Source organism: Monodelphis domestica, chromosome 6, assembly GCF_027887165.1.
Source record: "Monodelphis domestica isolate mMonDom1 chromosome 6, mMonDom1.pri, whole genome shotgun sequence".
NCBI lineage: Eukaryota > Metazoa > Chordata > Mammalia > Didelphimorphia > Didelphidae > Monodelphis > Monodelphis domestica.
In genome coordinates this window covers 209,505,899-209,524,627 of record NC_077232.1, presented here as the reverse complement: position 1 = coordinate 209,524,627, position 18,729 = coordinate 209,505,899, and the positions used below count along the sequence as shown (strand labels likewise).

The window sequence follows — 18,729 nt, the reverse complement described above, 5'->3', positions numbered from 1 at the left end:
AGTAATCCTAAACTTAATTGTGTCTCAAACAGAATGTATCATCTTTATTTGGATATCTTCCATCTTCTGCTCTTTCCTGTTAATGTTGAGAATACCATTATCTTTCCAAACACCTTGGTTTTAAATCTCCATGTTACTCCTGATTTTGCTAGTGTTCATCCTACCTACCTAACTGGTTTTAAGATCTTTTAACATTTTTCAATATAATATCTCTCAGTTATATTATTTTTCTTTGTTCGAAACAGCTGTTAACCTAGTTTAGGTCCTCATTAACTCTTGTCTAGATCATTGTGATAGCCTTCTAATTAATCTCCCTGTTTATTGCTCTCCCCACCCCAAAATCTACTCCACCAAGCTACCAACATGATTTTTTAAAGCACTAATCTTACAAAGTTACCTTCATCTGCCTTGATCAACTTTAGTAGGTCTCCATTGCCTCCAGGATCAAATACAATTAATACAGCCATTTGACATTTAAAGCTCTTTCTAATCAGTCCCTTTGGAACCATTCCATTCTTTACACATCCCTTTCATACACCCTAAAAACCAGTCTTACTGGTTTTCTTGCTACTTCAATGCAATATTTACTTTCCTACTTTCTTCCTCTATGACCTCTGTCATTTATTTTTTAGAATTCCTGACTTCCATTAAGATTCAGCTTAAACACTTCTTCCAGCTGATTCCCTCAGCTTCTAGTTCCATTACTTTAGGTACCTTTCCATCTACTTTTTATTTATCTGATGTGTGTTCCATTTTATATGCTCACTCTCTTATTCAAATGCAAACTTCTTGAGGGCAGGGTTTATTTTTACTTTTTTCTTTATATCACCTGCAATATTATAGTGACTGTCCTAAACATTTTATAAATTCTTGGTGATGTGACAACAATCATCTTGATCCCCCCCCCCAACCCATAAATGGTAACTCATATGTTTTTCTGACTTGGAAAAATCATGATTTCCCACAATTCTTATTGAGGAACTCTCCACCTCCACTACACATTGTAATCTCTTATACTTGAAAGAAAACTCTTCTAGTTTATTTAATCTTCTGATTTTACAGTTTAGAAAACTAAGGTTCAGGGAACTAATGTGATTTGTCCAAGGGAACCACATATGAGGCTAGAAGTAATAACAGCATTCTCCTTCAGTTCCACTGACTTCATTCTCCCTGCCTTCTGGGTCCTGGTCCATTCCTGCCATTTTGCCAAAGGCATGCTCAAACATTTATTCTTTTCTCCTTTGTTATTTACATTGTTGGAGCATAACAACAAAGCTTTTCACTGCAAGCATCTCTTTTATATTAAAACCCTAGAGAGAACAGGTGGCTTTTCTTTTTCCTTTCCTTTTCTTTTCTTTTCTTTCCTTCTCCTTCAACAAAGTCACTTCTGGAATCCTTCCCTACTCTTCAATCCAGTCTTATCCCACTGATACATTTCTGGAGATACATGATCATTCTCCCTTGAAAATGAAACTAAACTCTACCCAGGAAAATGAAACTAATCATGATTGCTTTCCTTGCTTTTGCCATATATAAACCACAAAGAGGCTGACTAACATTTTCAGAGTGGCTTGCAACTCTCCCAGCTGATGCTTGGTACAAGCCCTGTCCAGGAGGTGATCTTTCTGTGTCGTTAGAATCTATTCTGTTTCCTGGGATCACAACATTTCGGCTTGGTAAGGTTGAAGAAGTGCTTCTTTGGGTTTAAAGGGGCTGCAATTGAAGGCTTCCTGAGTGGTTGGTGCAAAGGATGAAAGCAAGAAAGAGAAAGGAGAGCCACTCTCTTGGCTGGTCTTTTGAGGGGCAGCAGGGCACAAAGAAGGGAAGGAAGCCAGTTTGGTGGAGGGGAAGGGGTGTCATGATCATATCTCAGAGGAAACTTTGCATGAATCCAGTAGACCCTGAGCAATAAACCTTTGGTTGTACGGGACTTTAGGGATGCCCTAATCTGGTGTTTTTTTGTACATGGGAAAACGATGGAAGAAACAGGTGAAATACTTTGTTTAAGGTATTGTATAGGTAATAAGTATGGGCTTAAAACCCAGGCCCCAATATCACATTGCCTTGGTTTCTTCGTCATGTGTGTTTGTTAGGGAAAGGAGGTTAGAGAGGGTTTGGATTGAGACAGCCTCCAAATTAGCTTCTGATGCTACTATTCAATGGCCCATGAGGTTGAACATCTAAGAAAGGAGCCTCTAGATGACTATGGTTTAAAAAGAGATGGTGAGAGGGGGACATAGAACACTGCCTTTAGGAGACTGTGGAGATAGCTTCAAACCCAAGCTCTTAGACTTACTCCCTACATGTCTTTAAAGTAGTGACTTAATCATGGTTACTTTAAAATAAAGGATATGGATTATATAGCCTCTGAGGATCTTTAAAACCTACGGTTTTGATCTAGTACTAGAAAAAATCTTCTCCTGTCCCATAGCTGACCAAAGGAAGCTCTTGTAGGGCAAGAGAAGTTCTTAAAGCAGAGGCAGCTTGGGAAAGGCTTATAGGGGAATTGTTGGGTCACAAATCTAGACCTGTATGAGGCCTCAGAAGTCATCTCACTCAGCCATCAGATTTTAAATATGAAGAAACTCAAGTTCAGAGAAGGAATGAACAACACTTGTTAAATGATTAGTGTGTACTGTTTATTGTTCTGAGCATAGAGGTATTTATTAATTGTCTGTAATGTGTCAGGTACTTGACTAAATCCTGGGAATACACAGAAAGGAAAACAAAAAAATCAGTTCCTGCTCTCAAGGAGCTCATGGCCTAATGGGGAAGACAACATATAAATGATTATATACGAACAACTTATATAAGGAGAAATTTAAGATAATCAACAGAGGAAAGATACTAGAATTACTGGAGATTGGGAAAGGTCTTCTGAACAAGGTGGTTGATTTTATCTGGGATTTGAAGGAATGCAGGGAAAACAGGAAGAAGTTAGAGATGAGCATTAGCCAATAAAAATTTGGAGTTTGGAGATATATTATGATGTAGAGAATAAGCAAGGAGGCCAAAGTTACAGGATTTCAAAGTATGAAGGGGGCACATGAGATACAATGGATATATGTGTGTGTGTGAGGGAGAGAGAGAGAGGAATGGAGATAGAGATGGATAGAGAGAGAAAGGGATTAAGAGAGAGAGAGAGACAGAAAGAGAGACAGAAAGAGAGAGAGAGAGAGAGACAGAGAGAGAGAGAGAGAGAGAGAGAGAGAGAGAGAGAGAGAGAGAGAGAGAGAGAGAGAGAGAGAGAGAGGTTATGAAAAGCTTTGTAAATCGGATTTGTTATTGCATCCTAGAAAGGGTTAGGGAACTGTCAGGTGATACTGACAAATATTTGGGGGTCCTGAAGGGGTGAGGAAAATGAGACATGGTGAGAAGAATGGCATGTCAGAAGGGCCACTGAAACTGGTAGCAATCAAAGGTGAGATTTATTGATCACAGTTAGTATTTTATAGAGAAAGTGATGTAGACTTAGGGATTAAGTAAACTTTTTACATGGACAATGGTTAGTAATGATTTACAATCTTAGTACAATGACTTAGTTTACCTCACCAAAGCTTAGACAGAGTTTTCTATAGGATAATAAATCACAGATAAATATGTAAGCATCCAACCAAGCATTAGTAATTCCTTGGAAGAACATACAGTTTCTACAAAGAACAGCAGGGAAGGGTGAAAAGGAGGGGTTTTTGGGGCCTCATGTGAGGAGTGATTCTGGTCAGATCATAGCTTTTATTTTACTGGATCCACTCTCACTACTGGAGGCTACTGGGAGCCATTCCAATGTATCATGTAGGAGGATGACATGTTTGAAAGCTTTGGCATCTGAGTGGAGGATGAATGGGAGTGGGTAGAGACTCAAGGGAGGCAGACCCACTGGCTTCATATTGCTATAGTTTAGGTATTCAGTGATGAGAACCTTTAGCAGAGAGACAGCAATATCAGAAGAAAGGGAAATATGTGAGATTTAGCATAATTCTGTGGCCACTTCCTTACTCTTCCTCAGCTTTGTGTACTCTCAGTATCTCAAATTATCTTGTAGTTACTTATCTCTGTATGTATTTTTAACTCTGAGGCAGTGACTAAGTTTTTGCCTTTACAGCCCTGATAAATGTTTGTTGAGTTGAATTGAATGGAAGAGTAATTCAAAGAATCACTCAATCATAGGATCATGGAAGCTACCTGGAGGAGACCTTAGAAATCATCTTGTCCAACCTCCTCATTTTACAGGAGAGAAAACAATATTCAAGAATAAATATTTCTTAATTTTAAGATTACTTGAATGCTTTTTAGTTTCCTCTTCTGATTAGGAAGAATGGTTAACAAATGAATTCTCTGATGGTTTATTTTCTTTTTTAAATTTAACTTAACTACCTCCCCTCCAATTAGGTGTAAAAACAGTTCCCCACATTTTAAGAAGACTTTAGTCATGTACTCTCTCCTTTTCTTCCTCCCCATGATGAGAGTCTCATAGATATTTTACATGTGCAAAATCATATATGTTTTCCACATTAATCCTTTGGTGGAAGGAAATGAACAAAAATATAGGAAGTGAAAAAAGTTGGCTTTGATCTAGATTATTTCAATCCATTAGTTCTTTCTTTGGGAACATATGGTGTTTTTTGTTTTTTGTTTTTTTATCTTGAGTTCTTTGGGATTATTTTGGTTCATTGTATTGCTCAGAATAATTGTTATTCACAGTTGTTCTGCTAATAGTATTCCTGACACTGTGTACAGTGTTTTCCTTGTTCTCATTATTTGATTGCTTCAGTTTATATAAGTCTTTCCAGGTTTTTCTGAGCTCCTCTTGCTTGTCATTTCTTACAACACAGCAGTATTTCATTACAATAATAAAACTTAGTCACCATTCCTAAATTGATGGGGTTTCTCCTCAAGTTTCAGTTCTTTGTTCCCACAAAAAGAGCTACTTTAATATTTTTGTACATGTAGACTTTTTTATTTTGTATCTCTTCAGGGTACAAACCTACTAATGATATTGGAGGGTCAAAGGGTAGGTACTATTTTATAGCCCTTTGAACACAGGTCCAAATTGGTCTTCAGAGTGGTTGAATCAGTGCACAACTCCCCCAACAATGCATTAGTGTCTCAGTTTTCCCACATTCCCTACACGTTTTGTCATTTTCCTTTTCTGTCTTAATAGACAATCTGGTAGATTTGAGGTGATACCTCAGAATTATTTTAATTTGCAATTCTCTGATCAATATTGATTTAGAACATTTTTTCATGTACTAAAGAAAGTTTTGATTACTTTGAGAACTAACTGACTATATCCTTTGAACATTTATCAATTGGAGAATGACATATTCTTATAGATTCAACACATTTCTCTGTGCATGTAAGGAATGAGGCCTTCATTAAAGAGGCTTGTAAAAATGTTTGCCCTATAACAAAACTGTGTATTACTCTCCATCCTAATTCTCCCTGTTTAGTTTCTGACAACCACATCCCCCAGTTTTGCCTTCTTTTCTTTTTGGCCCACCCCTTACCTTCTTGCTTTTCTGTAGGATAAGATAGATTTCTATATCAAAATGATTTTGTATGTTCTTCCTTTATTGAAACAATTCTGATAAGAGTAAGTATGACATACTTCCCCTTCCCCCTCCCTCATCTCCCCCTCCAATGTAAAAGCTTTTTCATGCTTCTTAAGTAAGATAATTTACCCCATTCTATTTTTCCTTTTCCTCTTCCCCCAATGCATTTCTCTTTCTCATGCCTTAATTTTTTAGATATCATCCCATTATATTCAACTCATACACTTGCCCTCTTCTCTATATATACTCCTACAACTGCCCTAATAATGATAAAGTTCTAATGAATTAAAAAAAGTCATCTTCCCATGTAGGTGTGTAAACAGTTTAATCTTATTGAGTGGTGTTTTATTTTTCTCTGTTACTTACCTTTTTATGCTTCTCTTGAGTTTCATATATGAGAGTCTAATTATTCATTAAACTCTGGTCTTTTCATCAGGAATGCTTGAAAATCCTTTGTTTCATTAAATATATATTTTCTCCCTGAAGGATTATGCTTAGTATTGATGGGTAGTTGGTTAAAGTTCTAGAGCAGTGTTGGCAAAGGTTTTCAAGTCTGAGTGCCCACAGGGCAAATTCAAGCCATCTGTGAGCCCCCTGCATTATTGAAGAGAGCTGAGGGAAGAAGTGCTTGCTTTGGATTGCTGGACAGAGGGGTAGAGCATGCAAAAACCTGTCCTTGGGTAGAGCTGAAATGGAGCAGTTCTCCTCTGTACATGTCGATACTTTGCTAATGCTGTTCTACATCCTTTGCCCCCCCCCCCAGAATATTATATAACAGGACCTCTAATCCTTTACCATAAAAGCTGCTAAGTCTTGTGTTATCCTGACTGTAGTTACACAATATTTGAATTCTTTATTTTTAATTACTTGAAATATTTTCTTATTCCCCTAGGAGTTCAGGAATTTGGTTACAATATTCCTTGGAGTTACTTTTTAGGTCTCTTTCAGGAGGTAATCAGTAGGTTTTTTCAATTTCTATTTTACTCTCTGGAATTTCATAGCAATTTTCCCTAATAATTTCTTAAAAGATGATGTCTAATTTTTTATCATAGTTTTCAGGTTATCCAATAATTCTTTAGATCATCTCTTTTGGATCTGTTTTCCAGATCAGATGTTTTAAAAATATAATATTTTTCATATTCTTCTATTTTTCAGTCTTTTAATTTTGATCATTTCTTTATGTCTCATGGAGTCATTAGTTTTTGCTTATCCAATTCTAATTTTCAAAACCTGATTTTCTATTTTTTCTTTTAAAACTATGTATTTAGAATATTTTTCCAAGGTTACCTGATTCATGATCTTTCTCACCCCTCCTAGAGCTGACAAGCAACTGGGTTATATATGTATCACTGTTCAAAACCCATTTTCATATTATTCATATTTGCAGTAGAGTGATCTTTTATAGTCAAAACCCCAAACATATAGCCATCGATCCACTTGATCAAGCATAAGTTTTTCTTCTGCATTTCTACTCCCACAGTTCTTTCTCTGTATGTGGATAGTGTTCTTTCTCATAAGTCCCTCAGAATTGTCCTGGATTATTGCATTGCTGCTAGTAGAAAAGTTGGTCACATTTGATTGTGTCACAGTGTTTCAGTTTCTGTATACAATATTGAGGTTCTGCTCATTTTGTTCTGCATCAGTTCCTGGAGTTCTTTCTAATTCATATAGAAACACTCCAGTTCATCATTACTTATAGCACAATAGTATTCCATCACCATCAGATACCACAATTTATTCACTATAATTTGTTCCCCAATCAAGGGACATCTTCTCATTTTTCGATTATTTGATACTATAAAAAGTGGGGCTATAAATATTTTTGTATACACATTTTTTTATTATTATCTCTTTGGGTTGCAACCCAGCAGTGATATGGCTGGATCAAAAACCATGCATTCTTCTAAAACCCTTTGGGCATAATACCAAATTTCCTTCCAGAATGGTTGGATCAATTTACAATTCCATCAGCAATGCATTAGGGTCCCAATTTTGCCACATCCCTGCCAACATTTATTATTTTCCTTTGCTGTCTTATTGGCCAATTTCCTAGGTGTGAGGTGGTTCCTCAGAGTTATTTTTCTCCGAAAAGGAAGGATTTAAAATACTTTTCCTTGTGATCATTGATAGTTTTGATTTCTTCATATGAAAACTAAAGTCTGCTTTGCTTGAGTGAGCTTTTATACCTTCTTTTCTATTTGGCCAATTCTACTTTAAGACTTCTTTTCCTCAGGACATTTTTGTATCTTTTTTTCCCATATGGCCAATTCTGCCCTTTAAGAAGTTCTCTTCAGTACATTTTTGTACATCTTTTTCTATTTGGCCAATTCTACTTTTTAAGTAGTTCTTCTCTTTGGACTTTTTATGCCTCTTCCATTAATTCATCTATTCTGTTTTTTTACTCATAATTCTGTAATTTACTCATAATTTTTTTTCTTCCTCCTTTACCAAGTTGTTAACTCTTTAGCATGATGTTCCTATATCATTCTCATTTATTTTCCCAACTTTTCTACTACTTCTCTTATTTGATTTTTAGACTTATTTTTATCTCCTCTATTCATTCTTTTGGGACTTGAGAGAAATTAATATTTTTCTTAGATACTTTGGATCCAATAGTATTGCATAGCATTGATTTTGTTATCTTCTCCAGAGTTTGAGTTTTGATCTTACCGATTGCCAACATCACTTTTTATGTTTAGTTTCCTTTTGTTTTTTTGTATCTGCTTATTTTCCAGCCTTTTCTTTTCTTTTAATTAAAAAAAAACTGTCAAAACTGGGCTCTGTAACATTAGTGAAGGGACCACTATTCCACATTTCTGATTTTTTATGTAGCTTCCTTAGATCTAGTTCTGGAGATTTATCTGTTTTCAGTTTTCCAATGTGGTGTGATGATAGGAGAGTCATGTTTAATACATTTCTGCCTGTGCTCTGGTCTGTGAGTAACCACAAGCCCTTTTTTCCAACTTGGAATATTTTAAACACAGTCCTCTGCTCCCCTGTGACAGTAAGGGCTAGTGTGTGCTAGTGCTCCTCTTTACTCTGAGGCTACAACCCAGAAGTATGACCTGAATCTTCAGGTGGAGAATGCTACAAGAGTCTTGAACTGAAAGCCAGCAAAGGGACCCATGTAATCTCCCTCTCAGCATGTCTGATCTTCCTTAATGTCACGGACTGAGAGCTCCAGAAGCCTTTGCTTCTGTCCCCAAGGCATGCTGCCATGGTGGATCCTTCTTTGGTATGCTTCTTTGCACTCCATGTACACACTGGTGCAATAAATCTTTTGTGCTGGTCTTTTACATTTTTTGGACTGAAGGATTATTTCACTCTATCTTTCTATCACTTTTAATGTGCCAGAATTTTTTGAGGTGTTATATCATAGTTTTTCAATGATAATTTGGTGGACTTTAGGACAGGCCGGCTAAACCTTGTGAGGGTAGCCATCGGGTCGTCGTGGACCACTGGTGAACCAGGGCTTTGCTCACCCAGCATGTGAAGACTGCTTCGGTGGAACAGGTGGAAGAAACCAACAAGAAGGTTCAACGGCTGAGATGGCGATGCAGCAAGGCACTGTGGAGTGCTTAGGGCATGTTGGAGCACAAAGGACAACATGGCCATCCAATGCAGCTGAGGAAGTCTCCAGGTGTAACGACTTTTCGTGCCACTGGACCCAGGCTTCCAACGCCGAGAGAGTGGGACTGTCTCTGTGCATCGACTTTTCCACTTAAATCTTCATGCACAGGTGTCTTTGTGCACAAAAACACACAAAGACAATCGTCATCCTCGGTTACCGAGAGACTACTACCATACCATCAATGATAGCCAACCTTTATGCAGATGGCTAGATGGCACAGTAGATAGTGAGGTAGGCTTGGAGTCAGGAAGATCTAAGTTCAAATCCAGACTCAGAGGCTTTATGGATGTGTGACCCTGGGCAAGTAATTTAACCCTTGTCTCCAGTTTCCTCAACTGTTAAATTAAATAAGTTAAAACTGTTAAATCTACCTCCCAGAATATTTATTCTCAAAATCAAATGGGATAATGATTTGTAGATCACTGAGCATAGTGCTTGGCATCAACTAGATGTTCTGTGATAGTTATTATTATTAGTTATTATAGAGGGCTTTAAGATTTGTAAAGTCCTATGTATATATATTATGCTATTTATCATCATGGAAACTAGCATTTTTACAGAGTTTTAAGATTTGCATAGCACTTTACAAATATATCTTATTTTATCCTCACAAAATACTCTAAGGAAGTTGCCATTATTAGTTATATTTTATTGATGAGGAAACTGAGGCTGAGAGGTGAAATGACTTGTTCAGTCACCCAGATAGCAAGTGTCTGAAGTAAAATTTAATTCATATTAATAACTTCAAGTTCAGTGTTTTTACTCACTGTTCCACCCAAGTGAAATTTCCATATTTAAATCTTATTTTTCTTTGTCCCTTACTGTCTAGCCTAGGGCATAGTAGACCTAAAGTAAATTTTATTCAGTATTTACTGAATGCATAAATAAACGCACATGGTAAATAGTCTGTGAATTCAGCTGAGGATCTTAATGGTAGATCAGGGTGTGACTCTAATGGTGGGTAGATTATGTGGATGACTAAAAGGTCACTACAGAGTTGACAATTTATCTTTTAGAAATTTGAACCAATTCCTTATATATTTTGGCTATGAAGCCTTTATCAGTGAAACTAACTACAGAGATTTACCACAATATCTCTATCCCTTCTGATTTTGATGTCCTTTTTGTTCCAGCTATTGAATGGCCTAAATGAGAGCTTCCTAGCTTTCAGCTACTTAACCTTTTACTTAAAAAGTCACCACTACCCAAATTCCTCCTACTAAATCAAGTCTTTTTAAATTATAATTCATTCTCAAAATGTTCATGCAATTTCTCTTTCTCTCTCTTTCCTTTCTTAGTCTGTTTCTGTCTCATTTAATTTTCTCTTCTCTTCTTCAGTCATAAAACACATATACAGAGGAGGGGAAGTGACAATCACACCTCAGACTTGGGGATCCGAAATGTACAAAAAGGTCCTCCATCTCTTTCATGCCTTGAAATTGTGTTCTTCATACTAACATTTCTCTAGATTTCTCTAGGTTTTAGAGATTAACCAGTTCTTTCTGGAATCTGTATTTAAAAAAAGAACCAGACTATTTATGTTCACTTCTCTATTCCCCTCTGGGAACTGTTGCTAATTCTTAGAATTTCTTTTTATTCCATTTCTCAGTAGCCTTTTCACTGAGGAAGATGGCTTTTTTCACCCTCTGGGTGGCCAGTTCATCCTCGGTTGCATTTTTAGGAACTGTCCCTCCTCCTTTTGGGTTCCTTTTAGGTGTTTTCTTCCTCCTTGATATTGTTAAAAGTGTCTATAATTAGGATAGGGGGAAGGAAAGTAATACAGAGGGAAAAAACATGTAAATATTGAATTTCTTTTAACATAGAAGGGATGAAGGGAGGAGAGTGGGAAAACGGTGATTTCTAAATTCTTTAACCCACTAACTAAACAATATGTGACTTACACTACACAAAACTCTAAGTAATCTAAAAGCAAGTCCAACAGGATCAATATCGCACCAAGAGTCCTTGATAAGCCAGAAATAGGAGTCCAGCTGAAGTCTTCAGATGTCCCATCATGGTAGTCTGGCTGTCCACCAGGAAGACTGGAGTTATTCTTTAATCACAGCTAGATCCTGAATGCCAGTTGCTTGATGGATGGGTTCAAGATGATTCACAAATACACCTGTCTCCTCCTCCTTCTCTCAGGTCCAGAGTGACAGTTATTCAAGGCTGCCTTTTGTTTAGAACTCCATTTGCAGATTTGATAAGCAAACCGTGCATACATTCATCCAACAGATATTCATCCAACTTAAGAACCATTTAAAAAGTGCTTACCACTGTGTAGGTCAGGTAGGAGACACAGTGGATAGGATGCTGGGTCTGGAGTCAGGAAGAACTGAATTCAAATCTGGCTTCAGAAACTCATTAGCTATGTGGCCCTCAGCAAGTCACTTAACACTTTTTTGCATAAATTAATTGTCTGTTAAATGAGCTATAGAAGGAAATGGCAAATACTTTTAGTATCTTTGCCATGAAAACCTCAAAAAACATTGCAAAGAGTCAGACATGACTGAAATGACTGAACAAGAGTACCAGAATGTGTAGGGCATTATTCTAAGAACAGTGGATACAAATTAAAAATGAAATGACACTTGTCAAGGTTTTTACAAAGGTCAAGGATGGAGGTGGGTGGGAGAGGGTGTAATACTCCTTGTATGCATGACTGTAAGGTGGAAAGAGTACTGGACTAAGAATGAAGAAAGACCTTGGTTAAAACCGCACTTTTAAGAATTGCTCTGTGACCTTACAAATCAATCAGTAATCATTTATTAAATATCTAAAGTATCCCAGTAGACACCTCTACAACTTTATAGAACAACACAGCATGAGGATAGCTGAAAAATATTTCATGAGGCTTTTTCAAGTATAAGGGGGAGATCGGAATATTTTTGTATATATTGCAACAGTAAGTAGTAGATGGTGAGAGATTGGAGATTAGAAAGAGAAGGGTCAGCTAGGCTCAGTGGATTGAGAGCCAGGCTCAGAGACAGGAGATTCTGGGTTCAAATCTCACCTCAGACACTTCCTAAATATGTGACCCTAGGCTAGTCACTTAACCCCCACTGATTAGCCCTTACTGCTCTTCTGCCTTAGAACCAATACACTAGTATTGATTCTAAGATAGAATGTAACAGGTGTTTTTGTTTGTTTGTTTCTTTGTTTATTTTAAAGAAGAGATGCTCATTGTGGATACTAACTTTTGGAAAAGAGTTGAAGTATTGGTATTCAAGGATACCAATAAAGTGCTTGACCTTGGTGAAAAGAGCCACTTCCTTCTGGATGGAATTAATTGAGTAAATAGTTGAGTTGGGGATGAAATCAAGGAATTGTTAAATAAAGAAGAGGTTGCTCTCTGTAAATTCTCAGTTTTTCTTCAGAAAGTATTTAGTTGAAAGGATATTGGCAGGGAATATTGACAACCTTGAGGAATGAAAAGATTTGAAAAGGCCATTATGGTGAATGGAATAGAAAGTGATTTGGGGAAGAACTACAGGTTTCCTTTTTTTTTCTTTCATGAAGGACTAGATGAGTTTGGATAATATGAATTTCAGTCACAATACTTGAGTGATTTTTCCCAGGTCCAATCAGCTACAAGGAATGAGGTAGAGAATAGAAATAGTCCAGTATTACAGTTTGGCAAAGTGTAAGTCCTGGAATGCGAAAGCAAAGAATGTCAAATAATTGAACTAATTCACTGAGAGGTCAAAGCTTGTAAAGGAGGAGAGGAGAGTCAGAATGGGATTGATGTTCCAGGAAATAACTGAGGGACAAAAGGGTTGAATGTCATAGATTAGACTAAAATATATTATTCAGGATCTTCTTACTCAGCTACAAAATAAGGATAATGGGACCTTGTTTCCTCTTAAACCTTTTCCTCCTTTGGTTCTAACTCAGATCCCAGTCTTTTCAGTTGACCCTGCATCCTTGACCAACTCTCTTAATGAAGGTTATACTTTCATGCAGACTTCCTAACTGACTGATTGTGACAGGGCAAATTGTAATTCTCTAGCACCATATGCAGACTCCTGTTTAATATCATTAGTCAGCAACTTCTCTGTGAAGTTCCTGCTATTCCAATTTATTATGGGATCCAGATCTTGATGGCCATTATTCTCCCTCCTCCCTCAATGATTTCAAAGACTGACTCAGTCTATTATGCCACCTTCATTCCTACCCTAGTACCAGGGAATTTCAACATACACAAAGCTGCTCCCCCAACTTCCCCAACTTCCCAATTTCTCAATCTACCTACTTCTCATGACCTACTCCTTTGCTTCATTTTGGTGATCAGGAGCTATAAGAAGAAATAAAATAATTTTAGGGTTATTTGGCTAGAGAGAATACTTTTGGCTGGGGCAAGAGTTGGGTCTCAAAAGAGGAGGAGGATTCTGAAAAGCAGGGAGGAAGAGGGAAGATGGAATAAAGTTGTGATTAAAATAATTGGTAAATCTTGAAATAATAATAGTTTCTTCTTATCTCCCCTTTATGTTTCAGGACTTCCATGAGAAACAACAGTTTTTTGAGGCTCTGAAGGAATTTGCAAACTTTATAGACAATCTGGCTCCTCACACTGGAAATGACAATGGGTAATTTACAATTCATCAAACTTCACAAAATCATATCTCCTAGTTGAAAAGACATTCAGAGGTCTGCAAAGTCAATTATGGGAGGCAGTATGGCTCCAGGGACAGCATGCTGGCTCTGGAGTCAGAAGTCTGGATTCATATTCTTCCTACGTAACTTTGGGAAAGTCATTGAATATACCTGACCCTCAGTTTGCCTATATCTAAAATGGGGAAGTTGGGTAAAATTATCTTTGAAGTACTTACTGGCATGTTTCAGAATGTATAAAGCTATAAATAAAACAAGAATCCCTTTCATTTTCTTATATCTTTCAACTTAATATCATTCTACTTCTGGGCAGCTTTTATTATTAGAAATACTTTCCCTCTTATATCAAAAAGAGACAATATGGTAAGGTAGACAGGGTGTGTCTGGGAAACATCAGAGACCAAAATTTGAACCCTGACTCTGATATGAGCTATGAGACCTGGAGAAAATCATTTTGCCTTTTAAGAACCTTGGTTTTTTCCTTCATTTCTAAAACTGGGATACCTGTATTACTAACCTCACTGGTTGTTATGAAGAGAAAAGTAGTTATTATGTCATGTAATTAATGTAAATTTTAAAGCTTTATAAAAATGAGACCCTTATTGTCAAGAAGGTTATTTTCCCGTAACTTTTAGATGTTGGTCCTAATTCTGTCCTCGGAGAACAAGGAAACCTCCAAGCTGTCATCTATATATCTGGATGACAACCCTTCCCTCCTACACATATACATACACACATATACATTTATATATATGTTAAAATGCCATTGGTATGTTGGAGCCAGGTGGAAGTGGTTTCTCATAATCAATTGTTAAATTTTTTAGCATGAGCATTTATACCTTAGAAATCAGAAAACACTATAAATCAGAGCTTGTTTCTTTTTTGTTGTTCTTGCTGATTATCTAGAGTTAAGAAATGAATGCAGAAAATTTAAAGAATACATATTAAAATTAGAACTATGAAGTATGACATGTGTTTTTCTTTCCACCAAAGAGCTGTTTGTTAAATATTTATCAGCACATCAATGTATATAAAACATCTATACATATAATAAACCCGAGTTTAAATCCTGTTTCAGACATTTACTAAGTATGAAATCCTGGGGAAATTGCTTAACATCTTAAAGACTTTGTTTCCTCTTCTATAAAATGAGACCAACCTTACAGTGTTTTTGTGAGTTTCAAATGAGAAAATATCTTTAAACTATTTCGTAAATCTTAAAGCAGTATATAGATGCTATGATGATATGAAAATAATATTCCAAGATATATTTTATTTATTATATAATTACTTATTAATTATCATGTTATGATATTAGAAATTCTATAATTATATATGATGTGAAAATAATACTATTGTTATTAATTGGCTAAAATATCTATTTCCATAGTCAAAAGTTACCAACTGATTCTTATACCTCATAGGTTTTTGAACAATAATAGGTAATATTATGATAGTACTATAAGGTTTGCAAAATATTTTTATGGGTTATATTATTTGATCAGTACCACTCCACAATGGACTAGTTGCTATTATTATCCTCATTTTACAAATGAGACTTTTTACACTTGAGACTAAGTGGTTTTAAATGACTTAGCCACCAGTACTAGAAGTCCATTTGTCATAATGACAAGTTCATTGTTCTACCTATTTCAGCTGCCTTTTTTATGTCTTCTTTTCATTCTTATCTTTATTTTAAAATCAGTATCATTTTTATAAGATTGTTAATCATATTTTATAGTGCTATTGACTAAAAGTCCAATAAAATTATAATTATTTATTTAAGCAAATTCAAAAAATATTATTAGACATTGAATATTTTTCAGGTATGGTTTGGGCAATGGAGACCATCATTATTTTTAATGGCTCTGCTCTTATCCTCATAGAGGTTTCATTTCCTTTTCTCATTTCCCCACTTAAAATAAGACACAATTCATCTCAAAAACTTGTGATATTTATAATAACTTGTGTTTGTCTCTTTTTTAGAGCTAAAAGACTGCATGTCGTTTTTGGAGGATATGTCTGGGTTGATTTTAAATGAAATAGCAAAAGCCAAGTAAGTGTCATTGGAGGAAAGGAATTGGAGCATTTAAGTGAGAAGTTTGGCATTTTGGCTGTTTCTATACGACTATGGGGAGATGTGCATATGACTGTCCTTTTAGTCTTCTTAGAGAAGTTTGGTGGTAGTAGGTTGCTCCTGTTAGGATGTCACCATCCTAGCTCCCATCATACAAACACATGAGCTCCATAAGGAGTCACGAACCCAGGAATAAAAATAAAAATAAAAATAAACAAAACCTTGTCTGAATAATGGTTTAATCCATGAGCATTATTTGTAATCTTAATTACAGCTATTCAAGTTTACTCAGTGATTTTGTTGAATCTGAACTCTTCCTGATTGATGGGGATTCCTTATTTATCACCTGCCTACATGACCAAAATCTGAAGCCAGGACAAAATCTCCACCTCTTCTACTTAGTCGAACGCTACCTTTCGGATTTGACCAATAAAGGTGGCCAATTTATTGTTGTTTTTTTCAAGGTAACATTTGAATCCTTTAAAAATAAAGATATTGCTGATGGTGCATTGAATTGCTATAACATAGAAAACACTACATTTTTCCTGGATATGTACAGTTTAGATAATAATGTGATGTGATGAAGGACTGCTGAATTTGGACTCAGGCTCTCAGTTTCTAGCCTGCTGCTGCCATTTATTTCCCATTTGAAATTGTACAGCTCACTAAACTGTCTCAGGCCTCAGATTCCCCAACTATAAAATAAGGGGGTCAGACCAGGTTACCCTAGCTTTAACTTTAGGATCCTATCAACAATAAATATGATAAACAAAAATATTGTTGAGAATGTGTGACAGGCTAGAGATGGGGGTATAACAGAACTAGAAAGAGCTCCTTTCCACTAACTCTAGTATTTGCTTTGATTTATTTCACAACTTCTGATTCCCAGTTCTGATCTCTGGTTACTGTGGGTTTCATGGGAAAGAAGGGAGAGAAAAAAGATGAGGCTTCTAGAAAGGCAAAATGGGAGATACACAAAGAGCATTTGATATCTAATTAGAAGCAGAGGAATGAAATTAGAATATTAAAATATGACAAATTGTATTTATTTATGAGGCATATGAATTAAAGGCATAGGCTATGACCATGAAAAAGAGCAAGCCAATGGATCCATCTTGTGATTGATCTTGACTTTCTCGCCATCACATTCCTCCCATTTTTCATCTTCCACCCTCTTTACTCCTTTGTAGTGTTCTTGTGTTTATCATCTTCTCCCATTAGACTTTAAGATCTTTGAGGACAGGGAGCATATGCATCTCTATGGTTTGGGATAGTGCCTAGAACATAATAGATGTTCAATAAATATCAATTGACTGACTGGTGTCCAACTCAGTTCAGTCCAAACTAATCCAACTAATCCAACTCAAAAATATTTCAAACATTTATGTCCAAGATAGGAGATGGAAGGAGATGCAAAGCAAAACAAATAACAATTTAGTCTCTGTTCTCAAATGGCTTCTACTCTGAAAGAAATGCCATATTTTAATTGGGTAAGCTAGCATGGCAATGCCAACATTATGACACAAGTATTTTTGTTTTGTTTTTTTCAGGATTTTGAACACTCCTATTTTGAAATACCCAAACTTCTTTCATTAAGAACTGCATTGATTCTCCACCTTCAGAAAAATACCGCTATTAATATTAAAACTGGATTTTCAGGATGCTTTTCAGAAGAATGGAATTGTTTCCTGGAAGAAAACTGCCCATATTTCTTACTAGTTTCAGATGAAGGAATGACTGATCTTCAAACACATCTTTTCCATTTTTATATTCTACAGTCCTGGTCCAAGAGAATTAATATTGCACTGACTTCAGGGCAGGAATTAGATATTCTCAGAGTTTATGCATATTTTATGCAAAGTGGGTACACTGGCCAGTATTTTTTCAAGGAGGTAAGCTTTTAAAAAATATATATATACATATATATTTTATTTATGTCTGCTTTTTTGCATCACAATCAATTTCCACTAGCATTCCCTTCTCTGTCATTGAAACCTTCCTTATTATAGAGAAAACAGTTAAGCATAAGTAACCTGTCAAAGTGACTGCGTATGATACTTTATTGAACATTCCTTACCTGTAGTTTATTATTGGAGAGGAATATTTTATTTTGAGATAAGGAAAGTTGATTTCCTCATTTTAAATTTCTGAAACCAAGATTTTTCATCAATGTCTTATATATTTAAAAATTATTTAGTTTTTAGAAAAATATTAGAAACATTTTCTTCTAGGGTTATCAACATTTTTATAATTCTCAACCCATTCTATGGAAATAATTTTATGTACTCAGACAGTAGATGAATACATTGTATAAGAAAATCATTGGTCAGAAATGTATTTTGAACTTTGTGCTTCTCTTACTGCTTAGGGTTAAATAAGCAAAAGAGCCCTGTATAGGCTTGGGAATCTAATGGCTTAGTGGCTAGATCTGGGATTGGAATCAGGGAGATCTGAGTTCTAAACCTGGTCTCAGACATGCAATAGCAGTTTTATTACCTCTGGTTTTCTCAATTTCCTTACATATAAAACAGAGAAGATAAAAACTACTTATCTCCCAGGGATATTGTGGGGTCACATGAGATAATAATTAAAATGTGTTTGCTCTTTCCATAGAATTGATATTTAAAGAGGTGGTCTTGACTATGCATATTTGTTAAAATTGTTTTTTTTTGTTTTCAACTGGAGGGAAATAAAATAAGTACTTGTTAATTGGGGGAAAATTATTGGAAAAATTGTTAAAAATTTTTTTCAATTGGAGGGAGATAAAATGAGTAAGTATTAATTGGAGGGCAAAAGTAAAAAATAATGAATTGGAATAATTGAAATATAAAAGGTTGTTCTCTAAGTATTTTTCATGC

At 35.8% G+C, this 18,729-nt stretch overlaps 1 protein-coding gene across 2 annotated transcripts in view; it reads left to right on the top strand.

Annotated features, from left to right (window-relative positions):
* The first annotated feature begins 1,569 nt into the window (after nt 1-1,569).
* LOC100021416 (probable ATP-dependent RNA helicase DDX60) overlaps nt 1,570-18,729 on the top strand; it is a 114,148-nt gene continuing 96,988 nt past the window's right edge. For both annotated transcript variants that reach the window (XM_056802872.1, XM_007496138.2), the window contains exons 1-5: nt 1,570-1,676; nt 13,678-13,769; nt 15,781-15,850; nt 16,146-16,335; nt 17,422-17,763. In XM_056802872.1, coding sequence (XP_056658850.1) covers nt 13,760-13,769; nt 15,781-15,850; nt 16,146-16,335; nt 17,422-17,763 — 612 coding nt within the window. In that variant the 5' untranslated portion in view covers nt 1,570-1,676; nt 13,678-13,759. The remainder of the gene's footprint in view (nt 1,677-13,677; nt 13,770-15,780; nt 15,851-16,145; nt 16,336-17,421; nt 17,764-18,729) is intronic.